Genomic DNA, 17,272 nt, shown 5'->3' on the forward strand with positions numbered 1-17,272 from the left:
CCAATCTTCTGACCTGCCTCCCATCTTTGTGCAATTATATGCTTTTTCTTTAAGTTTAACACTATCTTTAACTGTTTTAGTTAACCACAGATGGTGGGTCCCACCCTTGGAATTTTTTTTTCTCGTTGAAATGTACCTATTCCGTGTATTCTGAAATATCCCCTTAAATGTCTGCCACTGCATCTCTATTGACCTACCCCTTAACCTGATTTGCCAGTTCACTTTAGCTAGTTCTACTTTCATGCCCTTCATAATTGCTCTTATTGAAGTTTAAAATACTAGTCTTGGACCCACTCTTCTCTCACTTAAGCCGGGCTCAGGAGTATCAACGCCGCCCCACCCACAGCCGGGCTCAGGGATCCTCTACCCCCACCCTGAACACACACCCAAGCCTAACAACTAATCAAAAGCCGGCAAACCCTCCCTCACAGACCAGGCCTCGGGCCCCGAGTGCCAGTCATGGCCTGAGCAAAGAACAGGCAAACGGCCGAATCCCATCGCCCGCTGGCCCCAGGCCTGCGTCTCCACCGCTCCAACACGCTCGGCCTCTTCCCCGGTACCTGTCCAACCTCAGACACTGAACTGAACCGAGCCAACACAATTGACAACTCACCCAAACCCAAACCCAGTCCCGCCACAAGCTCCAGCAACACTGCGCGTCTTAATTCAAGGCCGCGCCTCCCCGGCTGTGCGTCTTAAAGCGAGGCTGCGCCTCTCCGGCCGTGCGTCTTAAAGCGAGACCTCACCTCTCCGGCCGTGCGTCTTAAAGCGAGGCCGCACCTCCCCGGCCGTGCGTCTTAAAGCGAGGCAACTGCTCTCCAGCCGTTTGTTTTTTAGTTTTAGAGATACAGCACTGAAACAAGCCCTTCGGCCCACCGAGTCTGTGCCGACCATCAACCACCCATTTATACTAATCCTACACTAATTCCATATTTCTACCACATCCCCACCTGTCCCTTAAAGCGAGGCCACGCCTCCCCGGCTGTGCATCTTAAAGCGAGGCAACTGCTCTCCGGCCGTGCGTCTTAAAGCGAGGCACTGCTCTCCGGCCGTGCAGCCCCGGCTGAGCGTCTTAAAGTGAGGCCTCACCTTTCCGGCCGCACCAGCTGTGCTTCTTATAGCGAGGCAACTAAGAAGCACAGCTGTGTTTCTTACAGCGAGGCCACGCCTCCCCAGCTGTGCGTCTTAAAGTACAACTAGTACAAAACTGAGAATACTACTTTTGGTAGGTAATGTTGTCAAGCGGGTAATCGAATTATATAGGACCACAAACCTGAGGGGCTGAGTAACCTACACCCACATTCCTATCAGCACCTAGAAATGCATAGATAGAGGTCATAGCCTTCTAAATACCTGTTACATAATTCCAGCAATCTTTGATTTTTCACCACCCAATATTTGACACTGTCCATCTTATGACATAGTTGAATCTTGATTGTGGCATAAATGACAAACAGGCCTGCCTTTAGTAATAAAAATGCTCTAAAACTATAAATATTAATGAATTGTGGAAAAAATTTACTTACAAATGTAGTACGTGTGAACATGGTCAGGATATATGATAATAATAGTCACTATAGTGCAAGATGCTGGTAATCTGATACAAGAAACTGAAAATAGTAAACACACTGAGCAGATCTGACAGCATTCATCTAAAAAACACAAATCAGCTGCTGTTGAAGTATAACCCCTTTTTTAGAATAGGGTAAGGGTTTATACCAGAAACATCAACTGATTCTTGTTTTTGCATAGGATCTTGCTTGACCCGCTGAGCACCTCCAGCATTTCCTATCATTGTGATATGCTGCTGCCAACGACCATTATGGATTGATCTAGATTAGGAGCAAGGTGATATAAAGTGCTTAAATTTATGAGAAGATGGATAGAAGTAGATTGTTTCCAGTGGTTGGAGGGTCCACAATGACGAAGCAGAGAGACAAAGTGTATCAAGATTTCTAAGAGATTTAGAATAGAGAGCAAGAGAAACATGATCACAGAAAGTTGTGAAGTTGTGGAATTCACTTCCAGGATTAATGGGCAAGATAGAAATCACACCAACATTCAAGATTAACATTAGATAAGTGGAAGAAAGAAAAGATGAAGGGATGTGAACAAAAGCAGGTAAATGACTATTTTCTCAAGGAGGGTAAATGACAACAGACTGGTTGGGCAAATGTTGAAACTCATCAATAACTAAGCATCCCGGTACAATGTAACTTTAGCTTGGACATTGTCCACAGGAGCATGCTGTGGCACAAGGGCAGGCAGATTTATTTTTGTGCTAATAGCAGAATCCTAATGCAGATTAAATGGATGGCAAACAATCCACCCACTCTCCATCATGCTTCAGGACATGTAGGCATGCAAATGAAGGATTTCCTTCAGCCTACCTGCAAGATGCAAGTCAAAGCTCAAAAGAGAATTGTAGCAAAAAAATGGAATTGATGCAGGGTAGGAAAATTAGTCTAAACCAACCAGTAGTTTGGTACGCTGGAAGGAGCAATCAGCCAGATGGAAGGTATATTATTTTGGCATAGACCCTGATGAGAATCTACATTTAGAAATGGCAAAAAGCCTGGTATGCAGATTTGGAAATGGATCTCTAGCATGAAGAAAAAGATTTGAATTTTATACAGTGCTCTTCACAACCACTGGATCTCTCAGTGCTTTACATACAATGAAGTACTTTTTGAAGGGTAGTCACTGTTGCAATGTTGGAAACATAAGCTTCCTGCTAAAGGCTATAAGCAGGTATTCATTGTGTAGCTGATTGGGAAATAGACTCGGGATGACAGGATCAGTATTTCCAATTGGGTTGAAAAGATTCAAGTTGCTGGTGAAATGCTGCATCTCCAACATTGGAACCTCTGATAAATATAGCATGTAAACCTGCAGTGGCTAGTTGTCTAATGACCAATTAGTGTCTAATAGTCAGCTTTGCTCAGTTGAGTCAGATTATAGGTTCAGGCCCACGATGGACTTGAGCACATAATCTAGACCGCTATGCAGTCCTGGGGACTTTTGAGTTCTCAAAGGTATATATATGCGAGATATTAAATCAAGATAGGAGGAAAATTACTTTAAGGGCTAGGAGGGATCAAGATTAAATGTTTAATGTTGAAATTCAGAGCCAGGTCAATTCTCTATAGCAGACTAAATAATCCAATATAAAGACCTCAGGACAACATTGATTGAGGAGCCCAGTTTGCTCATTACTGAAACTCAAGTAAAACCATAACTGGGAGTGGGAATGTTCCTATTCAGCTCCATAAAAGCTTACAAGCCACTGCCCTGACCGGTATGGGAATAAAGATGCTATATAAAATACAAGGTAACGTCATAAAATGTCCCAAGGCACTTCACAGGAGCATTACAAAATAAAATGACACCAAACTACATAACGAGATATCAAGGCAGATGACCAATAGCTTGGGCAAAGAGGTAGGTTTCAAGGAACATCTTGAGAGAGGGGTAGCGAGTTTAGGAATGGAATTCCACAGCTGTGGACCCCAGACAGAAGGCAGTGCCACCAATGGTGGAGCATTTGAAATTGGGGATATCTTTGACGGTTGTGGGGCTGCAGGAGACTACAGACACTGGGGGTGGGGGGGAAAGAAGACAATGAAAGGATTTGAAAACAAGGATAAGAATTTTAAAAGTTGAGGCATTGCCTCATCAACAGCCAAAGTAAGTGAGCACTGGGGTGATGGGTGAACAAGACTTGGTATGATTTAGGACACAGGCAGCAGAGTTTTGGATGACATCAAGTTTACTGGCATACAATGAGAAGTTTACTAGTGTTAAACTCAAGCAGAATATCTGTGCACAAGTGACGACTAAGCTTTTGGCTCTTGAAAATCTGCATCTAAGCTCTCTCTATTTTGGAAATGGGATATATTATTAGGTAAAAAAGTGGGGGAGGAGGAGAAAAGAGAAAAAAATTCAGTCATATTGGGTAAAGAGAAACTATACTCGTGTGGATATCACAGTATGGTTTTAAGACTCGAACATGATGAGTTCCAACGCATGGCAGACATCTGGCGGACCAGAAAAGTATTTTTATCCATAAATTACTGGAAAATAAAACTGCTGCCCAAAAGAGTGATTTCATTAGTTTCCCTTCTGCTTGCTATGTGCCTATTTGTAGGTTTCTTAAAGCAAATCATAAATGAACAGTTAAGCATGAGACTCGATTGGATACATTTTGTACATGAAAATTTCAAGTGACATATGCACAAGATTTTGAGATTGATGGTATGCTCAAAGTAACTGATCTCCGTTCTAGGTGTGTAACATTTTGTCCCCACTTCAGTCATTGTTGGCCAACACTAACCACTCCCAAGTCTGGTATTGTATAGACCAAGTGAAATGCTTCTTTGCTTCTGCCCCAACGTACTTTTCTAATTGCTTGACCAATGTGAATTTTTCCATTTCTCACAGCAGCTGCCCTTTAAGTATCCAAAGGAAAATGTCCAAATTAATTAGAGCTGGATTGGTGCAGTTTTGTGTTGTGAACTCGATCCCATTTGGATCTGGGCTGAATCAGCCCAAACATACTTCCTGCAAAGTGAACAAATTTTCAGCCAGCAGTCTGGGCTGGAGTTGAACCTACAGATGGAAGGACAACATTCTACATAAACCTATTGTAGTAATCGCCCCCTAACCCAGGAATTTTACTGAATAGGTATTTGTTTTTTTTTTAAAAAAGGAGGTAGAAACATTATTCAAGGGACCGGTCATTAAAACCAAATCTCTGCTCTAATATTGATGGCAATGCACTCCACCCTTGAGAGCCGACCACTGTCTAATCTTAACTTAGAGAGATCAAAGATGACACACACACACACACACGTGTGCTCCTGCTGCCTCCTCTGCAAAAAACATTTGAACTTTCCATGCTTCCTGTGGGTATCCACTATAACACTCGAGTATAATCCACAGACCATCTCTTCCACAGTATTTGAATGATGGTAGTGTTTGATGGCAATTTTTTCTTCAATGTGTAGCCACATTTTTGTAACTTTGTCTGCAAGTAACAAAAACCTCCACACAAAGTCTAATAGAGAGTTATTACTATAGTAGCATAATACATTAGTTGTGAACAGAAAATCACAACACAATGCAAACTGAGAAAACTACTCCGTCCTTAAAATTTGCTGCAATATCTGATCTCAACGAGTGTTTCACAGCTATGATTATACAGCTGATCCAAGTAGCTTCCTGAGCCAAGAAATATGGCCCTGTAGGATAGGAGTGTCAAATACAATGTTGAGTCACTGTCAGATTGACACTGTCAGGTGGCACACTCATCGCAGCACAGACAAGTGGATTGGACATTTTATCTGGAATAAGTTTCGCAGGAAAATAAAATTCTGTTTGGGGAAAATTAAGAAAAAATAAGAGGGGGCAGGGAATGAACAGGAAAAATAAATGCTACTCTCAAAAAAAATAGGGTTATACTACAAGAGCCAACATCTCTGGTGCAAACCCTCATTGATCAAGTATGAAAGTCAGATACTCTGTCACACTCCACATACCATGGTGCTCAAGATAACTGGTTTCCAGGCCTCAGCCAATATCATTCTGTAACCAATCTGCAGGGGGTGCTGGGCCAAAACCAGGTCAACCGATTTTTCACTTCTTTCTTGTGGGGAAGCATCTGGATTTTACTTACCTCTTTCTATATTTAGGATTATGATGCTTAGCATTGTGGAGATTATGAAGTCATTTCCCTCTTGGGCAAGTGTTGGAGGGCAGTGAGGAAGGAACCAATTTTAAAAATCACTCAAATTTAACATAATCCAAAACAAGTCATATGAAAACCTAATGTAATTATTAGGCGAGTCTCTGGAAATGCATGCAAATAAAACCATTACGGTTTAAATTTGCATGAACAAGGCAATATTATGAGATGTTTGATACTGAATAAGATAATCCCATTAAATATTCTAATGTACATATCCACAAGCATTCAGATGCCAGAAGCATAAACAAAATATTCTGATTAAAGGTAAAACTAAGCAACTCTGGAGAATTTCATATACACAACTTGGTTTCCTGGGTGTGATGGTAATAAGACAGGAATAACAGGGTATTAATGTAAACATGAATAAACTATACTTGGAAACTTATTTGTCCTCTCCTTGGTTAATATTGCTACCAGCAGAACCTATGCCAACAACTCAAACCATCGGATTTTAAGGGTTCCGAAGGGTCACTGACCTGAAATGTTAACTCTGCTTCTCTTTCCACAGATGCTGCCAGACCTGCTGAGTGGTTCCAGCATTTGTTGTTTTTATTTTATCTTATATTATATAGGATTTTAAGGTTCAGTCTCCCACCTGTGAACAGATCATAGATCTGGCTAGTTAACATATTTGTGTCTAATTGGACTGTTCAACTGACAATTGCTAGCAAACACTAATCAATTACCACACATTCACTGTGCTGCGTAATTTAAATTATTTTTTTTTAAACACGCTGTAAAATTCTCATCCAGCATTTACCATCCAGATCCTTTCGAAGCAAGGAGTTAACCCCAATTGATATTGAGAGCAGATGAGAAACTGTATAAGGGTTGCAACAGATGGAGTTCCACTGATTAATGCACGTTCCACTAACCCAGCAAGCAATTGTGAACTTTTTTCCCCTAAAATATACTTTATTCATAAAAATCTGTAAAAAAAAAATTACAAACTAGTTCCAATTTGACATTCTAGAAAGTGCAAAAGAAATCAGTTTCCTTCGATACAGAAAGCGAGTTGCCTCACATCCCTTGCCATTCCATATGCGATGTCAATGCATTACACAGCAAAACCATATTTTGGTGCATAAAGCCTGAGGGGTTTTACATGGTTTCCAGCCCCTCGGTATACTATGGCAGGAGGGCTGTACACAGTGGCCTTTCCCCAATGAGCCTTTGCAGCAGCTGCTCCAAGCTTCAGTGCATCCCTCAACATGTAGCCCTGGACCTTGGAATGTGCCAGTCCGCAATACTCAGTTGTGGACAATTCTTTGCTCTGGAAGACCAGCAAGTTTCGGGCAGACCAAAGTGCGTCCTTCACACAGTTGATGGTCCTCCAGCAGCGATTAGGCAAACATTTGGATTTCTGCAGGCAAGGATCATATAACCGCAGACAATGAGTTAGCTGACTCAGTCCCAGAAGTTTTGCTTCCATATTCGAGTAGGTTACAAAACAGCTCTATTTCCCTTCAGGAAATGCTTCGTAAGGATGGTTGGGGGTGTGGCATGGACAGGACAGAGGTCAACCATAAAGAATAAACATATCAGGCAGCTGGCCACTATGCAACACAGATTAGATCATGTAATCTCTAACCCATGTTGTCAAGCTGCACAGCCCAGGACATGAAATATGGAAGTTCTTCAAGCCTATACAAGTCCTTTCACTTAAATATAACAGACCTGCCACTGGAGAAAGGACAACCTACCTCTGACCAAGCTGTTGATCACCTTCCCCAATATCAGTTTCTGTGCCTCAGTGTTAAATTTTGTTTGATAATGCTCATGAAGTGTCTTGGGATGTTTTTACTATGTTAAAGGCAATGCAGGTTGAATGTAAGTTGTTGAAAGTAATGCAAAGGATACACAAACAAGGATTGATGGGATCAGGTAAAAACACATGGGTAACAGTTAGTCCACTGTACATCACAGATGAATAAAACCTGGGTTATTCCACTTCTGTATATGTACTTCTTGCACTGATACCTGTAGACAAGTGCTTGAATGATTTAGCTCAATAAAAATTACAACAGTGAGACCATAATTTCTTAGGAACAAAGCACAACACATCCGCAATGGAAATTGGCACTTTTATTTTTGTATTTTCTGAAACTGAACCTATCTCTTAAAAAAACACACAAAATCCACACGCTAAACACAGCTCATGTGGTCAATACATTTGTCCAAGCTTAATGTTCTGAAACATATATACAATATCAACCAAACCCCCAAAATAGTGTGTATAAGACAAAATAATTCTACAAAGAAACACTTCCAGGCCAATTCAAATCTTTAAATACAAAACTGATGTTACATTAACCAATTTGGTCAGCAATTTACTCATAACATTCACGTGGTATTATCTGCAGTCGTCATAACAGCTCATTCTGATCAACAAATACACAATAGAAAACACAATACAGTTATAATTCTTCAGATATGCTAATTTTGTTTTTTAATGTGGATACACATTTCAATGCCTACAAAAGGAAATGTGTCATGGTAAATTTTAACAGCAGAGGAATGCTATACTACAATGCCTTTGCTTTATAAATGTCAGCTATGTTTGCTGGTTTCACTTAAGTTTATTTATATACAATGGTCATGAACAGATCATTTTTGCTTTGAATTTCTAATTGCTTGATTCTCAAGTTCTAGTAACCACTGGGACTTCTTTCTGGAAAGTACAATTTAAGTAATAATTGCATAAGCCAAAGGTGACGGAGTTTTTTTATTCATAAAAGGAGGCAGCACAGGAAGAAAAAAAGTGACATTTGATCTAGATTTTAAAACATGGCTTTGCAAAAAATTCAACAGTAAATTTAATCCAAGATTAAAGCAACAGGAGGAAATAATTTTTTTTTTTAACCTTGTTCTACAAGTGCAGTTGTTCCAGACCTGGCAACTTCCAAAAGTTGAGGTCCATTTAATACTGTTACAGTACTTGGCTTCTACCACCAGAAGGTGCTAGTTCACTTTATAAATGCAACAGCATTTATTTCTACCATGTCTCCCAAAAGGTGCATTTGTCCAAGTCATGGTAGCTTCTCCAATAGTAGGTACCACATCACTGCAATTTAAACTCACATTTCAGTGGTCAAGATGCAACTTCGCATTTTACTACAAATCTGCATCATTGTAAAAGTGTTTTAAGATACAGAAACATAAAATTGGTAGTTACAATATGGGTGTCAGGTGGCAATGTGACACATTTCACAAAGGTGAAAAGGAGGTAAAATCAGCTTCACATACACTCACTTCTGACTGCAGTGCAACTGGTGCAAAATAGATGAAGCAAAAGTCTTCTGGAACTACAGAACCTTGTAAAAATCAAGCTAAACTGTTATTAAAATGTTGTAAAGTCCACAAAACCAACTACAAGTATACATTTGCAGAGGTTTTTGTTGCTAGGCAGAATGTGACCTCCTCCAGTGGTAATATAAAAATTAAGATATTTTCTGCAGCTTTAGAAGACACGTAAATCCTACCTCCCAACCAATTCAAAGAGTAAACTTTGAAATCTGCTAAACTTTTTTAAAAAAAGATTTGTTACTTGCCGCAATGCAACATCAGTGCACAGGAGACTATTAAAAAGATAATTAAATGAGATATGACCAAGTGCAGACAGAACTATATCTTGAGTTGCACAATATTCTACTTTGGACTATACTGAATTCCAGAAACAAAAACAAAGAGTCCCAGTTACAACTAAAACTGATTTGGAACTCCAGACATCTGGTTCACTGCAAGGATCAAGTTAATGAAATAATTACCACAATTGCATTTTACACATGTGTCACCAGTGCAGCCCAAGTCTATTGCAAAAGGACAGCCATATTAATTCCCAAATATGTATCCTATAATAAGCATCTTCCAAGCAGTTTCAAAGTTGATCATGATGCACAGACCAATATGTTCGGATGCTTACTGTCTACAGTTTCACTGTGTAGGTGATGGAAAACAAGCAAAATTACAACAGATAACATTGAAACTCAAAATGAATGAGCAAAGAACACGCCATGACACAATTCTTCTGGGCACTCCATTCTAAGTTTTTTTCCGAAACCATAATTAACCACACGATCTTTAACTTGAGACAAGATTAAGAGTCTAAATGCTGGTGCTTTTACTTTCACAGGCTCTGTATCAGAATATACCTGCAAATTAAACTGGAATGCAGAGGAATTAAGCAGTTTTTTAATCTCTGTACACTTTGCTTTTAAGCTAGAGGTTTCAGATAGTTACTTTTTTTAATACCCAAGTTAGACCTTAAATGAAGCTAGCCCTTTAAATGGGTACATCAATTGTTTAAATAAATACCAAAAAAAAATACACTTCTGTATATGTAAGCCCAGACTTATATTAGAAGTAAATTTAAAAATACAGCTTAGAAAAAGCATTTGAAACAGTGACAATGAAAAATGTAAAGCCAAACAGATTGTTTAGACATAACAGGTGCAAATAAGCCTTGTGCTCTTCACTTGTTCCCTCTTTTCTCCTTCAAAAAAAGCCAAAAATATTTTTTGGGTCATAAAACCAAATATACTGTTGAATTAAACCTATCTTTTCAATCCTTGATGCTAAATAGTGGCTTAGAATTTTTAGTTAAAAAAATTCTGCCCAATGTTTAAAATTCTCAAAAGTACTAACTTTTTACTTCATATTCTCAAAAATAAACTGGGTGCAGAATATTTCAGAACAGACAAACGTAGGTCTTCTGAATGGCTAATAGTTTTAAATGCAGCCATAAAAAATTCCTACCGAACATATAGACAAAATTCACAATGTATTCCTGAAGTTGTTTGCAGCAGTCAATCTACAAAAATCTTGAATATATATTTGGTCATGAAATATGCTCCGTTATGTAATACACAACAGCAGAGTGCAATATACACCGTAGCACTTTCGTGCTGTGTCAAGGAACCGAAGTGTATGCATGTTAACTGCACAGGTTAGATCAGCATTAACTGCAACACCAATTCAGGTGCATTCAGATTGGCTCCTAACTTGATTTTAAATTAGTCCAGTCACCTTCCACACAAAATGTTTTATTTATCCTGGACAAATTAATCAATTCAATATTTGAGTTGTTAACCTGATGGATTTTTTTTTAAATGAAGTTTGACTTTAAAATACCCTGCTACTCCTTTGCGACATTATCAGAATGTTTCAGGGGCAATTGATTCCCATCCAGTCTCAATTAAAAAAAGTGAGAAATGAGTAGTGATAATTTTGCTCAATATTGGATAAACAGGAATTTAATTTCCCCTGTGGCATCTTCATTAATGGGCTTAAGTTTGTCATTATACACCTTTTACCCATGGAAAGATATGAGTAATAAGGCTTTGAAGCAGATCAAACACCATTCACGGTTTGGTTTCTTTGCTGAGCTTATACAAATATCTGATTGGTAGAAAATGTACTCGCTGCTACGGGATACTTGCTAAATTCCAGCATTTCACTGTGTTCAATCGTTCAGCAGCACTCTCTGGTCTATACTTGTACCAATTCTAATCAGTAACCAGGGATTTCTAATTAGACTCAATATTCCACAACCTTTAAATCAACAGCAGTTGCACAAGTCACTTTTCAGTGTAGTACACTGCTTTTAAATGCTAAACCTAATGCTTTTCATAAAGTAAAGAGCAAGAAAAGTTATTTAAGGAAAAAAGCTTCCAATGTGCATTTAATATATAAACAATTTTATTTTCTAAATACTGTAGCAATCTTACACACAAAGTACTATGAGGATAAAAGCTGGCTGAAAAATTACCCCAGCAAAAATTAGACAATGGCCAACATTTAGAATGGTCTTCGGTCTTCACACTTTTCCATAAGGTAAGCTTGTGCTTATTGTAGTTGCACTTGCAACATTTGGGCTCAAGCCAAAAAAGAAAATGTACTGCTATGGTCAAAAAAAAAATCAATGAAGGAATAGCAGACACTTCTGAACTTTTGTTATTGTAAATTTTAGCATATATGCCTAGAATTTCTATTCACATAAGCTGTTTGATAGTTTGGTGATAAAATGTTTGCCTTCAGCACAAATATTTACAGGCAATTCCTAATAATACTCAGCCAATTCTTTCCCCTAAAGACAGATGCTCCACTTGTTGGTTTAGTATTAGGCAGTTTATATAAGAAACAGTTAAACCTGCAGTCAAGAAACAAATACATTTATGGCTAAGACAGCCAATATCTGTAGTATTTAACACCATAAACTTGTTGGGGGTAAAGTTCCAGTCAGCCATTTACCTCTTGCAGATTTGCCAGTCTAAATTACTAATGAGCTCTGGAAAAAGGCACCTTCTTCAGCCTGAGCAAGTTTCCAAGGATCAAACTGTAGAGATTGTTCCTTAGAATGCTCAGCAAAGTCTGTGGTCCCTGAATCCTCCAATGGTTGCTGGAATGAGACCTGAGTTGTAGACTGGCAAGAGGTCAAAGTGCTCGGTGATACCCCTGTGCTTGGAGAGGTTGATGAAGCAGATGCTGGTAAGTGCCTCAATATTAAGTCAACAGTTGGTAAGAGAGGCTTAAGAATATGGACTGGGCAGAAGGCAGAACCAGTGGGGTTGAAATTAACCTTGTTTTTATCTGGACACGAGTACAACAAAGCCTGCCCAAAGGAAATAGCCCTGAAAAAAAAAAGCACACAGGAATGATTAATTCACAATCATACTTAATTGAAAAGATTTGAAAGCATTTCAGCCCAGATAGAATTACTTACATTCAAAATGAAATCTTAGTTTGTCACCATAGTTTACATACTGAATTTATAAACCTAAATAATAGATTAAGTAAAATTGTACCAAGGGTATATTGTTACTAAAATAAAACAGAAAATGCTGGAAATACTCAGTAGGTCAGGCAGCATCTGTGGAGAGAGAAGCAGAGTTAACGTTTCAGGCTCTGATGAAAGGTTACAGACCTGAAACGTTAACTCTGCTTCTCTCTCCACAGCTGCTGCCTGATCTGCTGAGTATTTTCAGCATTTTCTGTTTTCATTCCAGATTTCCAGCATCAGCAGTCTTTTGCTTTTATTTTAGTTTATTGTTACTAGTTTGCGTTAAAGTTTTTAAGCATTACAGTTGGATTCCTGCAGCAAATCAAAATAAACAAAAATGCAACAACTTTTGTTCCTATTTTCACACTTAATGATTTTGTACAGCAACTGTGGAAATTTTAAAAAGGATTCATTCATAACTCCATGCTCTTTACAGTATCACAAGACGCAACATACCCCTACCAACAGTACAGAAATAAAACATGGCAAGTTTGATCAATTCACAGGAACAATCTGGGATTAGTCCCATTAAAACAAGCAGGGTACCTGCCTGAATTGGTACCCAAACACACAAGTAGGAAGGAGATCCAAAAAACAAAATCACCTAAATCCTCTCTTAAAAGTAGCTAATGAGCATGTGCTTTCACAAGGTCATGAACCCATCTTGACCTGCCTCCCTACTTCAGTGTTTTGAAAACAAGGCAAATGGTTTTTGATCTGATGACTTCAAAACATTGCTTTTCAGCTGTACAGAAAAGGACTTTCAAAAGTTTTGATGCAAATAAAATTTAGAAGTATCCAACTGTGTATATTATTCTCCCAAATTTTGAACACTATACAGCATGTTCAAATGGCAAGTTACAACACTGAATGGTCTGCACAACACTTTTAGATTTAAACTTTACTAATCCAACAGCCTTTCAATTCTAGCACCATTAAATGATGCACTGGTCACAGTGACCGTTCTGCTACAATGTGCGCCTTGTTACATAAGCTGGTTAGTTTGAAATTTAATCAGCCTACTGTTCCATGATCTGCACATTTCTAATAGTCTGCACACTGGATTTTATTTACTTGTTCGTACTCTAGTGAAATATTAATTGCTGACTATAATCTGCAGACTGAGAAGTTAGGTTATATAATATTTGCCATTCATTATGGTTGAATTGTTTCTTTATGCAGCAGCAGAATTTTAAAAGAGGGATCATATGAGGCAGAACCTGACACTAGTAAGGACCAAATAACATGAGGCCCAATGCATTGAACAGAAAGCCTTCAGCAAAGCTTCATTCTTTTGTCAATTACATTTAACTCTAATGCATATTGCTGAAAATAGAGACATGTTGCCAAAGCTTTTTGTCTTGCACTCATCAGGACAATCCGCAAGAATACCAATGTAAGGGAAAATACATTTATACTGTATGAAAGTGTGCGCTGATTGTTTGGCAAGTGAACTGATTGGTAGAGGCATTGCCATGGAGAATGTACCAGGTAACGGTGACTGACAATTAACTGCCATGCTTGTTTGAAATTTAAATGAGGCAGCTTGACTCTGATTGGTCAAGGCATTGCCGAGGAAAGAACTAGCAAATGGCTGTCACCTATTTTATTTAGCCAAAACAGGTGCAATGTTTGTACATATTCTGTCTGCAAAGACCAGGGCCCTGTGTATTAATATATGCAGCTTCCAAAACATGCAATGCACCACACTGAGCCCCTACTGACAATCAAATTCGTTGCCAGCATAATCCTTAGCAAAGAGAATTATGTAGCAAATATTGTCCAATCGCAGAATCACATCTAATGTTGGACACTTTGAGTTTTGCAAGCACGGGCTGGTCAGGTACGGCCTGTACCTTGCCCGTTACAAACAGAAGGGACATATTGTTTGATACGATCTGCCAGTCTTTGAGATGCATGGCCTATATACCTAGCATCACACTGGCACTGAAATTCATTTTTAACATTACTTATTTGCGTGATAGGCAGGATATCATTTTCGCTTAAAGTTACACTTAGCTGATTTGAACAACCATAAAATTAATTACAATATACATAAATTTCTTCAAGTGTGCTAACACTCAACATTGTCAATTGTTTAGCGACACATCCTTTACTTACGGTGTTTCTTCAAATGCAGTCACTCGTTCACAGCCCTCTGGAGGCTCCCGTTTGAACATGTAGCTGTGGTTTGGTTTGGGAGAGGAAGCATACTTCAGGAGAGGGGAGCTTGTGCCGCTATCTGCAAAAATTTAAAAGTGGATAAAATAACTTAGCGATGTTGGTTTCATAACCAAGACAGCTGGTATTCCAATTAGTGTTAGAATTGAGAATATCTATGCTTTTGTTGAATGGTTAGGCAAAGTTCAAAGAGGATAAATATTCTAGGAATTGTACTAATGCACATTTTACAGGCAACTTAAGCGAGTCAGGTCACAATTTCTCCAAATAAGCAGTTATTCCATATTTTTTGTGTAGAACATCCTTCTTCAGAAAGCAGCCACAAAAGGGAGTATCGAGCATAGCTGCAGCACAGAAGAGATTGCTGAAAACCTTCAAACATTTGAGGTCAGTGCATGACAAGCTGCAAACTAAGTCAAAAGTGGATCATTTGGTAACACTACTTAGTTTGATGTAATTTTACATTTGTTGATTGCTGACCACCCAAATGGATTGCTTAAGTTTACAAAAATTAACAATGACAAACCACTGTTAAGAAAAGCAAAAATATAGGTTTAAATAAGCTGAAGAGGATAAGAGATCCTGCAAAAACCTAGAAGAAACACATTGCAAATATCGCTCTGGAATATTGGGAGACTAGGCTGTGGGACAGCTCTCCCAATTTTTGCAGAAGTTCCCAGATGTTAGTGAGGATGACTTTGCAGAGTCAACTGGGCAGGGTGTGCATTTGCCGTTTCCAGTGCCTCTGTCGATGCCGGGTGATCCGTCCGGTTTTATTCTTATTTGACTTTTCTCTGGCAGTTTGGTACAACTGAGTGGCCTGCTAGACAGTTTTCTGAGGGCAGTCAAGAGTCAACCACATTGCTGTGGCTCTGGAGTCACATGCAGGCCAAACCAGGTAAGGACAGCAGATTTCATCCCCCTAAAGGACATGAACGAACCAGATGGGTTTTTAACGACAATCCAGTAGTTTCATAATTATTAGTGAGTGCAGCATTTCATTCCAAATTTATTAATTAATTGATTGAACTTAAATTCCCCTAGCTGCCATGGTGGGATTTGAACTCATGTCTCCAGTGGACTAGTCCTGGCCTCTGGATTTCTGGTCCAGTAACATTACCACTATGCTATAGTCCCCATACAAACAGGCTGAATCATACTCACCAATTCATTCCTTACAGCCAATGTTCTGGACTTCTTCACTCCTGGGTATGTCCTGTCCCACCAGCAGGACAGATCCACCAGAGGTGGCAGCACAGTCAGAAGGGAGTGGCCCTCTAGACCTCAAAGTCTCATGGCATCATGTCAAATTCAGGAAAGGAAACCTCCTACTTATTACCACCCTACCTTCAGCTGATGAATCAGTACCCCTCATGTTCAGCACTACTTGGAAGAAGCACTGTGGGTAGCAAAGGCAATGTGCATCAAGAGTGACTCTGTAGCACCACTTGACTGACCTGGCCAAGGTCTGAAGGACATATCTACCAGTCTGGGCCTGCGGCAGATGGTGAGAACACCAAGAGGGAAAAACGTCTTCACAAATCTACCTGTTGCAGATGCACCTGTCCATGACAGTACTGGTAGGAGTGACCACCACACAGTCCTTCTGGAGTCGAAGTCCCATCTTCACACTGAGCACACCCTCCATCAAGTGTGGCTTTACCACGGTGCTAAATGGGATAGATTCAATACAGATCTAGCAGTTCAAAACTGGTCATTTAAAAAAATATTTAGCTGAGCACTTGAAACGCCATAGCATACAAGGCTACGGGCCAAGTGCTGGAAAATGGGATTAGAATAGTTAGATGCTTGATGGCCGGCACGGACATGATGGGCCGAAGGGCCCGTTTCTGTGCTATATAACTATGACTCTATGAAGCACTGTGGGCCATCAGCAGAATTGTATTCAACTGCAATCTGTAACCACACGGCCTGGCATATCCCTCACACTACCATTAGGATCAAGCTGGGGGACCAACTATGATTCAATGAGGAGTGTGGGAGAGCATGCCAGTAGCAGCACCAAGCATACCTAAAAATGAAGTGTCAACCTGGTGAAGCTTACAACACAGCATGCTATGCACAGAGCTATTTGATCCCACAACCAACAGCTAAGATCAAAGTTCTGCAGTCCTGCCAAATAAGAGTCCTGAATGGTTGTAGACAACTGAACAATGAAAGGGAGAAGACGGCTCCACAAACATCCCCACCTTCAATCATGGGGGAGCCCAGTAAGTCACTGCAAAAGACAAGGCTGAAGCATTTGCAACCATCTCAGCCAGAATTGCTGAATGGATGATCCATCTGGGTCTCCTCCTGAGAGCCCCATCACAGATGCCAGTCTTCAGAAAATTTGATTCACTCTAGGTGATAAAAAATGGCTGAAAGCACTGGATACTGTAAAGCCTATGAGCCTTGACAACATTCCAGCTGCAGTACTTAAGACTTGTGCTCCAGAACTAGCAGCACCTTTAGCCAAGCTGTTCCAGTACAGCTACAAAAGAGGCACCGACCCGACAACATGGGAAATTGCACAGGTATGTCTTGTCCACAAAGAGGTCAAATCT

At 39.6% G+C, this 17,272-nt stretch overlaps 2 protein-coding genes across 6 annotated transcripts in view; both read right to left on the minus strand.

The window, feature by feature from the left end:
- Positions 1–1,068, minus strand: part of psmc5 (proteasome 26S subunit, ATPase 5) — a 31,292-nt gene extending 30,224 nt beyond the window's left edge. The window contains exon 1 of one of the 5 annotated variants that reach the window (XM_068013295.1): positions 951–1,068. The gene's annotated coding sequence lies outside the window, so the exon portion shown is untranslated. The other 4 variants (XM_068013296.1, XM_068013297.1, XM_068013293.1 and 1 more) reach the window with 4 other exon arrangements.
- A 6,745-nt stretch (positions 1,069–7,813) lies between these two features.
- Positions 7,814–17,272, minus strand: part of LOC137348101 (glucocorticoid-induced transcript 1 protein-like) — a 66,572-nt gene continuing 57,113 nt past the window's right edge. Inside the window, exons 7-8 of the mRNA XM_068013298.1 lie at positions 14,646–14,766; positions 7,814–12,375 (exon numbers count right to left, since the gene is read on the minus strand). Of these exons, the coding sequence (XP_067869399.1) occupies positions 12,015–12,375; positions 14,646–14,766 (482 nt within the window). The 3' untranslated portion in view covers positions 7,814–12,014. The remainder of the gene's footprint in view (positions 12,376–14,645; positions 14,767–17,272) is intronic.

Source organism: Heterodontus francisci, chromosome 33, assembly GCF_036365525.1.
Source record: "Heterodontus francisci isolate sHetFra1 chromosome 33, sHetFra1.hap1, whole genome shotgun sequence".
NCBI classification, from domain to species: domain Eukaryota; kingdom Metazoa; phylum Chordata; class Chondrichthyes; order Heterodontiformes; family Heterodontidae; genus Heterodontus; species Heterodontus francisci.